Below are 13,173 nucleotides of genomic sequence, written 5' to 3' on the forward strand. Positions count from 1 at the left end.
AAAAATCGGGATGGAGAAAGCCAATGATTTCCTTTTTGTTCTAGTACGGCCGATACTGTGTGTGAAACCAGCACTGTGATTTTTTTGGCCTAAGGTAAATTTCTGGGCCTCTTGGATATTTAGTACTACAGCCGCCACAGCTCGTAGGGCACCCTGGCCACCCTTTGCTTACTTTGTCAAGCTGCTTAGAAAAGTAGGCCACAGCTCTTTTGTAGAGTCCCAGTCGTTGAGCTAGGACTCCCAGAGCTATACCTTGTTTTTCATGGGAAAACAGCCAGAAGGGTTTAGTAACGTCAGGTAGGCCCAGGGCCGGGGCCTTCATCAGTTCCTTTTAAGCATTTTGAATGCATTTTGAGCTTCTCTGGACCAAATCAATTGAGTGGGATTGTTTTTCAAAAGTTCATACAAAGGTTTTACTATTATTCCATAATTGTAAATCCATAATCGACACCAACCTGCCATTCCCAAGAAGGTCCTGAGTTCCTTTACCGTTTGAGGGAGGGGGGGTTCTGCAGATGGCTTCTTTTCGTTCCGTTCCTAATTCTCGTTGTCCTCCAGATAGCTCGTATCCAAGGTAGGTTACTTGCTGTCGCACCATCTGAGCTTTCTGTTGAGAGACTCGATACCCATTCAGTCCCAAAAAGTTCAACAAATTAATAGTCCATTGAATACAATCAGACTTTGTTTCAGTTGCTATTAATAAGTCATCCACACACTGTAGAAGAGTTCTGTCTCTGGAGGGAGGATCCCATGTCTCAAGTTCTCGTGCTAATTGGTTCCCAAAGATGGTTGGACTGTTCTTAAAACCTTGGGGTAACACTGTCCAGGTAAGTTGGGTTTTCCTACCAGTAGTAGGACTTTCCCGTTCAAATGCAAACAGGTTTTGGCTCTCCTTGGCCAGAGGCAATCAGAAGAATGCATCTTTCAGATCTAATACTGTAAACCATACCTGATTATCTCGCAATTTAGTAAGTAAAGTATAAGGATTGGCCACCACAGGGTGTAAATCTTTAAAATTGATGGGTTTTAGAAAGAACTCCTTTTCCTGCTGTCCAGTAGCTCCCACTACAGTCACAATGTCTTTACTCACAGGTATCAATTCTTGACTTAAAACAGAGAAAGAAGCACCTGTTTCTACTAAGAATTCTACTTCTTTCTCTTGTCTCCCCAGCCTTATCTTAACCAGTGGATCCGCTAGGGTAGATTTCCCAGGTCCCCGTCAATTGGCCGCTGCTCCAGCAATCAAGACTTGCGGGGTTCCTTTGAGTCTTGGACATTCGCTCCTCCAATGTCCTTCCTCTCGACAATACGCACAGTGATTCTTTCCCAATACATTCCCCAGTCTTCCTCTACTTTCAGAGGGCCTTCCGCTTCCTCGTCCTCTAAATCCTCCTCTATTGACCATTCCTCTCTGTTCCAAGGCTGCCTCCGTGCGGCGGGAGGTTAACACCACAATCCTTCTGCCACTCCGGGCGATTCCGCAAAGTAAAAAAAAACATATCCGCATACATAACCTCATCCCATTTTCCTTCTCTCCGTAAGAACAACATTAACTACAATATAGTATTATGATTTAAAGATCCATTAAAGGGCCATTTTTCACCATCTTGTAATTTGTACAGGGGACACCACTGATTACAATATTTGATTAATGTTTTCTTATTCACACTCCCACCTGGTTGTCCCCCTATCAGTTTCCAATGTGTTAAGATACATCCCAGGGGGCTTTTCTTTACAAGACCACCACTTTTCTGTCCCCCTATCCAACCTTATTGATTCTGTACTGCCATTGTTCTCTCACAGATAACTTTAATAACCTCAACCTGTCACGCTTTATCCTCCCACTCTGACCACGCAACACAATTCTCACATTGAATATGTCATCCAAATACAACCCATAAATTTAGGTCACAAATAAAACAATTCACGAGTTCGGTGCCAGTAAATCCGGACTGCCAACAGTACAAACTCATGCGGGTTTCATAAGTGTACCAATACCAAAAGGCACGTTATTGCAGAAGTACAAGGCTTAACCCATGCCTGTACCAATGTACTAAATACCAAATGTATACCCTCAGGCACTAGTAGCCTGGTATACGGCGCTCAGCGTAGGACGTCTCCTACGACTTAGGAGAACCTTCCAAATGACTGGTCCCAAATTCCAAAACAGAAAAGATTTAAAGAATACCTTTTTTCCTTTAGATGGTCCTTGTCTGCTCCCGCAGCGATCCGATTGAGGTGAGGAGTCCCTCCGGGAAATCCCGGGGGTACCCCAGGGAGTCCTGTTCTCAGCGGGTCCTGCAGCCGAGCAGAGCAGGTCCCATCTGGGGTGCCAAACTGTTGCCGTGAAAAGCCGAAATCAGGACTCAATAGTCGGGATGACTATTAAGCAGGTATTCTTTATTGCAGCGCTGGGCAGCACTGGGCATCGCTCCGCCACAAGTGCTCCGCCAGGTTAGCACAACACATCAGTTCATATACAGCAAAATCATACATATTCATCAGATTTCCTGAAAAGGGCAGTCTTATGGTGATGAGTTCCCGGAATTCAGTTACATAGTCCAAGCATGCGCAGTAAAATTAGGGTTAGGGTCTTTTCACCCTCCTGGTGGTCTTCCATAGTCTTCCTCACGTTGTCCGCTAGTTGAACTTTGGGCTTCCTTTGTCCATATATAGTCATTGAGTTAGCTCATCACTCCTTCGGCCTCGGAATGTTACAAGGGGGTCGATTTAAGCTAGTTCTTTGGTGCTTATCTTTGGCACAATCGTCCTGAGTTCCTCTTATCAGTGATTTAATTAGGAAGCTTAACGAGCTTGCTCAAGGCCTGCTTAGTCCTATCAGGTAAGAAGTCACAGGAAATGTCCCACCATCAACTCTGCTCAGCAGGTAACCAAAACTATCTTTGCAGGGGAAGAGAACAAAAGAGAACAAGGATGCGAGTGAAACTAAAAAAATGCAAGTCTATGTCTTAGTCAGGGATTGTCAGGGATTTAACCCTTTCAGCCTAGAGGACAAAGTCCATTGAAACAGTAGTCATTTGTCAGAAGTTTGACTGTGGCATTGATAACAGCAACCTGCAAGTTACCTAGATAAGGGCTTTCTTTGAATCAAAATTTCCTTGATGCCTCCTAAATGTTGAGTTTTAGGCTGCAGCAATTATGGAATTTCTGGAAATCATTAAGTCATGTGATAGGAAGCTTGGTGTTAATATATTTTCAGATTTCACTGAATGGCATTTCTGTAAAAACAAAACAAAAAAACTCCCCAAACCAACCAGAGAAAAACAAAACAAAACAAACCCCTGCCTCTTTCCTTCTCCTTTCCTTGTTTTTCTTGCAGAATTTTCTAATGCAAAAGGTCATTCCTGAACCATGGAGGTGTTGCAGTGTGATGGCTGTGATTTCCGAGCTCCATCCTATGAAGACCTAAAAGCTCACATTCAGGATGTTCATACTGCTTTTCTGCAGCCAACAGATGTCTCTGAGGAAAACCCTAGCCAGCCAAGGTCTGGCTCCATGAATGCTAGCAACCAGACTGAGATTGAATTTTCTTCTGTAAAGGATGAATTTACAATTGCAGATGAAACAGCAGGTAAACCTCAACCCTAAGCCCCTATCTCACATGTGACTTATTTCAGTGCATTTTAATTGGTATGTTTCAGTGTGATTTTAAAAAACTGTTATCTTTATCACTATTGTAGTAAAGTGAATGATGTTTAGTTACAGCCATATTTTTTCTGTAAATGCAAATGTGTGGATTTGTTGTCTTACTATTTTTCACATGCTTCTTCATATTGCTTCTTTTCCTTGCTTTACACCACCATGAGTTCTAGAAGAGTTTTGAACTTTATTAGTGTACCTTTTTATTTCAAGAAGCTTATTTTGGAAATTGTCTATCCCAAGTTATGTACCATCTGTTAGTTTTCTGACCACTCTCATATGCACAGGTCTAATCATAAATAAGTGAGGGAATCCTGGTGTGATTAACGTGTTCAGGATGTGTGTGTATTCATATGCATACAGGGTAGATGGGGGGGAAACTGTCTAATTTTACTTATTTACATATTTACTTTTTAATTCTTATTTTAGGACAAAATACAACAACTCAGATGGGGACTGGAAGTTATTATAGTCAGAGTCAAAGTTTTTATGGTCAACATATGGCTCCAAATCCTAAACCAACCAACAAGTTTTTCCAGTGCAAATTCTGTGTGCGTTACTTCCGATCTAAAAACCTCCTAATAGAGCACACTCACAAGGTTCATGGAGCACAAGTTGGGGGGAGCTCAGTAGGGTCACACACTGCTGGATCCTTAAATTACAACATCATGATGCACGAGGGGTTTGGCAAAGTTTTCTCTTGCCAGTTCTGCACCTACAAATCACCGAGGCGCGCAAGGATTATTAAGCACCAGAAAATGTATCACAAAAACAATCTGAAGGAGAGTTTAACTCCTACTGCTACCTCTGCTGTATCTGAATTGACATCTGCCTCTGCGCCAGCACAGGAACCCTGCAAGGAATTGCCTGCAGAAGTGGTAGAACGGAGCATTTTGGAGTCCATGGTCAAGCCTCTAACAAAGTCCAGAGGCAACTTTTGCTGTGAATGGTGCAGTTACCAGACACCTCGAAGGGAGCGCTGGTGTGACCATATGATGAAGAAGCACCGCAGCATGGTAAAAATACTGTCAAGTTTGAGGCAAGAACAAGACAGAACCAGTGCGCCTGATGTGCAGAGTAAGAGTGCCCAGAATGCCTCCCCAAACTCCAATTATATCTCTGTGAATATGACAGGACATGATATGTTGAATGCTGATGTCTCAAACTTCAGAAGCTCTACGGGCAGTTCCCTTATCAGGCCCAACTCTTCTATATCCTCTAAGTTTTCTTCTGTGTCTTATCCTCAAATGAAGTCTAAATTACCTCACAACTCAGGCATAGTTAATTTGTCTGACAGATCCCACTATGGAGTTGCTGACATGACAAATTCTTCTGCTGACTTGGAAACAAACAGTATGCTAAATGACTCCAGCTCAGACGAAGAGCTAAATGAAGTGGACAGTGAGAATGGCTTGAACTCTGTGGACCACCAGACTTCAGGAATATCTGCAGAGCAACTGATGGGATCTGATGGCAACAAGCTGTTGGAAACAAAAGGGATTCCCTTTAGAAGATACATGAACAGGTTCCAATGTCCTTTTTGCCCTTTCCTCACAATGCACCGCCGAAGCATCTCCCGTCACATTGAGAATATCCACCTGTCTGGGAAGACAACTGTATACAAATGCGATGAATGCCCTTTCACCTGTAAGAGTTCGTTAAAGCTTGGAGCTCATAGGCAATGTCATGCAGGTACAACATCAGACTGGGACACTGTGAATTCTCAGAGTGAAAACATTGTCTCCTCTTTGAATGACAACACGGTTTCTTATGAAAGTGGAAATATAAATGGAAGGAAGTCAGCTGGGATGACGGAAACAGTGCAGCAGCAACAGCAGCAGTTGCCTCAACCCCATTCACAGCATCCTTATAAGTGCACAATGTGTAACTATTCTACTACTACTTTGAAAGGCCTCAGAGTTCATCAGCAGCACAAGCACTCATTTTGTGACAACTTACCAAAATATGATGGACTTCCATCCAACATGCCACAAGAGAGTGAGGCAGATGCTCTCACCTCTGTCAGCACAGTGAAGAAAAGCCAGACCTCAATTCTTGGTCTCTCGTCTAAAAATAACTTTGTTGCTAAGGTCTCTCGGAAGGTGTCAAATGACTGCCCTTTGGATCTCTCACCAGTGAAGAAAAGAACTAGAATTGATGAAATAGCAAGCAACCTGCAGAGCAAAATAAACCAAAACAAACAGCAAGAAGATGCTGTGATTAACGTAGAAGATGATGAGGAAGAGGAGGAAGACAATGAGGTGGAGATAGAAGTGGAATTAGACAGAGAAGAAGAACAAACAGAACCAATGGTGGAGGTTTCTAGTTCTTATGCACCCCAGCAAATGTGGGGGAGAGAGACTAATGATTCCCAGAAGGATGAAAACTTCAGAAACATGCATCATGATTATAATTCCACCAATGGAGCAGAGATCGAGCTCACTTTATCTGAAGATGAGGAAGATTATTTTTCTTCCATTAACATGAAAGACCAACAGAGCCCTAATGCCTCTGTTCTGGGAAGCCAGACAAATATGTATGGTCCTGATCAGAACAACGAAAATGTGGAGATTAACGACTCTGGCAGGCTTTACTATTGTAAACACTGTGATTTTAGCAACAAATCTGCCAGGAGTGTTAGCACTCACTACCAACGGATGCACCCCTACATAAAATTCAGCTTTAGGTATATCTTGGATCCCAATGATCACAGTGCAGTATACAGATGCCTTGAGTGTTATATTGACTATACGAACTTTGAAGACCTGCAGCAACACTATGGAGAGCATCACCCTGAAGCTATGAATGTATTGAACTTCGATCACTCTGATCTGATCTACCGCTGTCGCTTCTGTTCTTACACTAGCCCAAATGTTAGAAGCCTGATGCCACATTACCAAAGAATGCATCCGACAGTGAAAATTAACAACGCAATGATATTTTCAAGCTATATTGTTGAGCAGCAAGAGGGGCTAAACACAGAGTCTCAGACACTGAGAGAGATCTTGAATTCTGCTCCAAAAACTATGGCAACCTCCACCCCCGTGGCTCATGGGACTACTCTGCCAGCAACTTTTAACAAAAGTGCCACAAAGAGTTTTAGTCCTGAATGTGAAAATCAGAAGGCACCTTTGGTCAATTCTGTGGTTGTTTATGACTGTGATGTGTGCTCATTTGCAAGTCCTAACATGCATTCAGTTCTGGTGCATTACCAGAAAAAACACCCTGAAGAAAAAGCATCATATTTCAGAATTCAGAAGACCATGCATATAGCTTCTGTTGACAGGGGCTCTGCCCTGGCTCAAATGTCTTTTGAGATGGGGGTGTCTGTCTCCTCAAAACTGTCCAACTTGGCTTCTCAACCTCCACCTCCCTCACCACTGCCCCCAGACCTTGCTCCTGAACTCTACTATTGCAAACACTGTTCATACAGCAACCGTTCAGTTGTGGGAGTGCTTGTCCACTACCAGAAAAGGCATCCGGAAATAAAGGTCACTGCCAAGTACATCAGGCAGGCACCCCCTACTGCAGCAATGATGAAGGCTGGTGAGCTGCCACCTGGGATTCAGAAACTGCCAGTGTCAGTGCGGCAGTTGAGCTGCGGCAGTTCTGAGGGCTCTGTGAATCCCCTTGAGAACGAAATGTTCTTCTGCCAGCACTGCGATTATGGAAACCGGACCGTGAAAGGTGTGCTCATTCATTATCAAAAGAAGCATCGCGATTTCAAAGCCAACGCAGATGTGATTAGGCAGCATACAGCCACTATTAGAAGCCTTTGTGATCGTAACCAGAAGAAATCATCTGGCAGCATGCCTGCTCACACCTCCAGCACTGAACAGGACAAGACAAAGCTGAGAGCCCTCAAATGCAAGCAGTGTAGCTACACATCACCTTACTTCTATGCATTGAGGAAGCATATTAAGAAAGACCACCCGAATCTGAAGGCCACGGTCACGTCCATTCTGAGATGGGCATTTTTGGATGGCTTGATAGAAGCTGGTTATCACTGTGAATGGTGCATTTATTCACATACGGAACCAAGTGGTTTGCTTGTGCATTACCAAAGGAGACATCCTGAACATTATGTTGACTATACATATATGGCAACTAAACTCTGGGCAGGTCTGGATCCTTCCCCTCCTACCCTAGTGATGCCAACAGAGGCAAAGACCTATAAATGCAGAGACTGCATTTTTGAAGCATCTTCCATTTGGGATATTACTAATCACTACCAGGCTTTTCACCCTTGGGCTATGAATGGGGATGAATCTGTATTGTTAGATATCATTAAGGAGAAAGATGCTGCTGAGAAAATTGGCACACAGCTTGATGAAGTTAGGGCCAGGATTAATTCTGAAAACCAGATAACATCACAGATGGACCAGGATGTGGAGGACCCCAGCCTTTCCCAGGAAAAAACTATTCAGCTGGCTTCTGCAAACCCTGCCATCTCCTCCACTCCATATCAGTGTACAGTTTGCCAGTCTGAGTACAATAACTTGCATGGCCTCCTGACACATTACGGCAAAAAGCATCCTGGCATGAAAGTGAAAGCTGCTGACTTTGCACAGGACATAGACATTAACCCAGGGGCTGTGTACAAGTGCAGACATTGCCCATACATTAACACACGCATTCATGGTGTCCTCACACATTACCAGAAACGGCACCCATCAGTAAAGGTCACTGCTGAAGACTTTGTGCATGATGTGGAACAGTCGAATGACATCGCCCAGAATGACATAGAAGAGACCAGTAGGATTTTCAAGCAAGGCTATGGTGCATACCGGTGCAAACTATGCCCTTACACCCATGGCACACTGGAGAAGCTCAAAATTCACTATGAGAAATACCATAATCAGCCTGAATTTGATGTTTTTGCTCAGTCACCGCCAAAGGTGTCTGCCTCAGTGGAGCCAGACATGGTAACTGAAATCAAGGCCTCCCCAGAAATTGCTGCTGATGGTGTTAGAGAAGTCTCTATCTCAGCACCTCATTTCTCCAGTTCTCACTTAGTGTCTCACACAGTGTTCCGGTGTCAGCTCTGCAAATACTTCTGTTCTACCCGGAAGGGGATAGCCAGGCACTACCGCATCAAACATAATAATGTTCGGGCACAACCAGAAGGCAAGAACAACCTCTTCAAGTGTGCTTTGTGTTCCTACACCAACCCTATCCGCAAAGGGCTTGCAGCACACTACCAGAAAAGACATGACATTGATGCTTACTACACTCATTGTTTAGCAGCCTCCAGGACAGTAAGCGACAAACCCAATAAAGTGATCATTCCATCTCCTCCCAAAGATGACACTCCTCAGTTAAGTGAGGAGCTGAGGAGGGCTGTGGAAAAGAAGAAATGCTCGCTTTGTTCCTTTCAATCTTTTAGCAAAAAAGGTATTGTGTCCCACTACATGAAGCGTCACCCTGGTGTTTTCCCTAAGAAGCAGCATGCGAGCAAGCTGGGGGGTTACTTCACTGCCGTGTATGCTGATGAACATGAAAAGTCAACTCCAGCTGAGGAAAGGAATGACTTTGAAAAGCCTGAGGTGGAGAGCAAGGCTCAGGAAACTGAGTGGCTTCCCTTCAGATGCATAAAATGTTTCAAGCTATCCTTCAGCACAGCAGAGCTGCTGTGCATGCATTACACTGACCACCACAGCAAGGATTTGAAGAGAGACTTTACCATACTGGGAAGTGGCACCCGCTCTCATAATGCTGTCTACCAGTGCAAGCACTGTGATACTAAATTGCATAGCATGGCAGAGCTGACCTCACACTTGAATAGTCACAATGAGGAATTCCAGAAGCGTGCCAAACGTCAGGAGAGGAGGAAACAGCTTTTGAGCAAGCAGAAATATGCAGATGGTGCTTTTACAGATTTCAAACAAGAGAGGGTAAGGATCTGTGTGTCTGGTCTCCTTCTCTGCTTCCTCTCCCCAGGGAGAAAAACAAACCAAAAGCTGTTCTATACCCCAAGAGGCTCCTTATTACTAATAACCACTTGCATGTTCTCTTTGACAGCCAAATGAACGCAGGTTAATGAGTGACTCAGTGTGTCAATGGGCTCTATAAGTCAGTTACATATTCGGCTTTAATTTCCTTCATTCTTCACCTATTCCTAGGCTCCATGGGAAGCTCTGCTCCTTCCAACTGTTTCTTTCAGGATTTTCCCTATCTTTCTTCCTTCCTCCCACCCTTATGGATGGTTATCTGTATCTGACAGTTATTTATTCTTCTATTGCAAGGCTGCTGTTTGCTTTCTCATAGATTCTTTAGCAAACGTCCCATTCTACTGCTCATCAATATACCTTGAAATAACACACCAATTTCCTTCTCAAGCTTATAAATTTCAGTACATTTTCTGATAAAGAACCTGATGTTTATGTGCATCTATCCAATAACTTCAAGCTTTGGGCAAGTGTTCCTGTGAACAGAAGACCAAATTCTGCTACTCTCTTCTGTACCCTTCTCCCCATCTGAAGTAACTCTACTTGCTGTAGAAAAGCATACAATTGGGCTGGGGGGGAACCGTGAAAGAGCATGGTTTGGTCCTGTAAGTTAAAACTGAACGGTCTTATAGGGGACTACTATTATGCAGAAACTCAAGGTTTTTCCTGTGCACATGTCCTGTCCACCTATTTTGAGGGCTTTAATAGAAGTCAGTGCAAATTGAGGTTGAAGTTTTGCACAATAGCATATAGTAGTGGGTTGACCTTGGCTGGATGCCAGGTGCCCACCAAGCTACTCTATCACTCCCCCTCCTCAGCAGGACGGGGGGGGAAGAAAATAAGATAGAAAAGAACTCGTGGGTCAAGATAAAGGCAGTTTAATAAAGCAAAAGCAAAGGCTGCGCACGGAAGCAAAGGAAAACAAAAGATTTATTCTCTACTTCCCATCAGCAGGCGATGTCCAGCCACTTCCCGGGAAGTAGGGCTTCAGTACGCGTAGTGGTTGCTCCGAAAGACAAATGTTGTAATAACGAATGCCCCCCCCCCCCTTCTCTTAGCTTATATTTCTGAGTAGACGTCATATGTTATGGAATATCCCTTTGGTCAGTTTGGGTCAGCTGTCCTAGCTATGTCCCCTCCCAAGATCTTACCCACCCCCAGCCTACTGGCCTTTGGGGGTGAGGGGGGGAATGTTGGAGAAACAGCCTTGATGCTGTGGGAGCACTGCTCAGCAGTAGCCAACACACTGGTGTGTTATCAACCCCTTTCTAGCTACCAATACAAAGCACAGCACTATGAGGGTTGCTATGGGGAAAGTTAACTCCATCCCAGCCAGACCCAATACACATGTGTACACTAAATGCAATTTCCCTTAAGGTGCAAAATCTGGTCTGGGTATATTCCTAAAAGTGAGATATCAGAAGCATGTTTCAGTATTACATTAGTATAACTGATTAATACTCATGTGCTTCAATAGGCTTTTGGACACTTGGAAGATGCTTCAAAACTTAAGGAGAAGAAAGTAGTTGGCTACAAATGTAAATTTTGTGTGGAAGTTCATCCAACGCTTCGAGCCATCTGTAATCATCTCCGTAAGCATGTCCAGTATGGGAATGTTTCTTCTGTGTCAGCTACAGTAAAGGTGAGAATTCTGTGAACTGACAGCATTTTTTGTTTGATATTAAGGCCTAACTGAAAGTCCATAGAGGGCTCCCATGGAGTCAAATGGGTTTTGGATTGGATATTCTGAACAGTTAAGCATGACATTCTAATCTAATTCTTCAGGTTTCTGCAGCACATTTTGGTTTACTTTAAGATGTTTTGACTTTCTTCTGCTCTTCATCTGGGGCACAAAAACTATTTAATTCTCATTTCTTATTTGCCACAAAGGAAATGATATCACGGATGACTCAAAGGCTTGATTTATGAGCAGGAGCTTCTCCCTCAGCTGTTCTGGGCTACTTTTCTGCTTTCTTAGACCCTTAAAGTGTGGGGTTTTTTTCTTTTTATTTTTTTTTTCTCCAACCCATATGCAAAAGTGAAATTATAGTGCTGCAAACACATATTCAAATAGCCAGCTGAGCCAGGGGTCCAGTTCAAGTGGTTAATTGTAAATGTGCTGCTGTTTCCTCCCTATGCAAGTAGAGACCACCTAGAATGTCTCTGAGGACAGGCTGTGCTCCACAGCCAGCTTTACAGGATATCAGCAGGGGGAGTTCAGGTGCAGTAAGGTTGCAGGAACTGGTTATGCAGTTTTCCTCCTTTTCTTGCTGCAGTGAGTACTCAGCAAATCTCATTTTGCAGTCCTCAGAATGTGACCTAAAGCATGCCTATTTCATGACATCAACTGTGTGCTGTGTAAAGTAGCTGAGTCCTTCAGAGTCTAAACGGTTCTACCTAAGAACTTTCATTGTCCTTCCACTGACCTTCCTTTAGCTTATCTAATACTACTGACAGAATGGGATGCTTCCCTTCTATCAAATGATTCCTGCTCTTTCCCTGCTTCTCAAGTAATGTTTATGTGGGGTCAATACCATATTTTGAGCAAGTAGATACTAAACACCAGGGAACAAAAACTAAAATCCAAGACCCCAAAAAATTCATATAAATATACTTTTCAATTTTAATGTTGCTGCAAAATGCATGCTATGCTAATTAACACTTAGGAAAGGGACCAAGAGATGGGTTGTTTGTTTTTTAATGTATATGCATATATATATAATTAAAGACTAGGCTCTCTTTATACAGAAAGTCATTAGTGTAGTATGGTAGGGATACCTTTAGAAAGTGAATGAAGTGGGAAACCTAGATATTAAAATTAATACATAGGAGAGACTGAGGGGCAGAAGGGAGAGAGAATTGATGGCTTTGGGGGGGGTATGTGTTTTTTAGCAGGAAGCTGAAGATTCTTCAAGCACAACTTTGGAGGGTTTTGAGGGACCCAAAGACCCTGGCACTGTGGAATTTACAGAAGTTGAATCTGGAGCATCCTTGGAAGATGAAACCAGGCCTGGGGGCTACCACTGCAGCCAGTGTGATCGGGTTTTGATGTCTATGCAGGGTCTGCGATCTCATGAGAGGAGTCACTTGGCTCTGGCCATGTTTACCCGGGAAGACAAGTACAGCTGCCAGTATTGCTCCTTTGTCTCTGCTTTCAGGCACAAGTAAGTTATGGTTTGTTTTCAACAGAAGCACAGACTAGCATGACTGGTTTTTATGTTGGTTGACATTGAAGGAGAGCACACTCAATTTGATTTCAAGCCACGTTTTTCTCTTTCTCAGGATTTAGGTATTTTCTATGCCCCCAAACTTTTTGCCATTGCCCATGACTATAAGAAGTCCCATTTTTGTATCTTCCTGAATTCAAGTTCTCTTTTTGTTGTGTATAGGGGAAATGCACACCAAGCAAAAGATGCCCACCACTTATGCAGTCCTGTCAAATGCATGAAATTAAAAAAGCCATAAAGAGGAAAAAGTATTTTTCACCTTGTATTGTACACAAATACACAAATGTATTTTTACATTTTTCATGTAACTACCTTATTTTTAAATAGTACTGTGACTC

The 13,173-nt window shown here is 43.3% G+C and overlaps 1 protein-coding gene across 8 annotated transcripts in view; it reads left to right on the plus strand.

Annotated features, from left to right (window-relative positions):
• Positions 1-13,173, plus strand: part of LOC140650624 (zinc finger protein 462-like) — a 118,670-nt gene that overhangs the window by 37,940 nt on the left and 67,557 nt on the right. For 6 of the 8 annotated variants that reach the window (XR_012042090.1, XM_072859191.1, XM_072859188.1 and 3 more), the window contains 4 exons: positions 3,341-3,592; positions 4,090-9,554; positions 11,086-11,250; positions 12,501-12,772. Coding sequence is in view for 7 of the 8 variants with exons in the window: in XM_072859191.1 (XP_072715292.1) it covers positions 3,373-3,592; positions 4,090-9,554; positions 11,086-11,250; positions 12,501-12,772 (6,122 nt within the window). In the remaining variant the exon portion in view is untranslated. The remainder of the gene's footprint in view (positions 1-3,340; positions 3,593-4,089; positions 9,555-11,085; positions 11,251-12,500; positions 12,773-13,173) is intronic. The other 2 variants (XM_072859186.1, XM_072859189.1) reach the window with 2 other exon arrangements.

The sequence above is a fragment of the Ciconia boyciana genome, chromosome 4 (assembly GCF_034638445.1).
Source record: "Ciconia boyciana chromosome 4, ASM3463844v1, whole genome shotgun sequence".
Taxonomy (NCBI): domain Eukaryota; kingdom Metazoa; phylum Chordata; class Aves; order Ciconiiformes; family Ciconiidae; genus Ciconia; species Ciconia boyciana.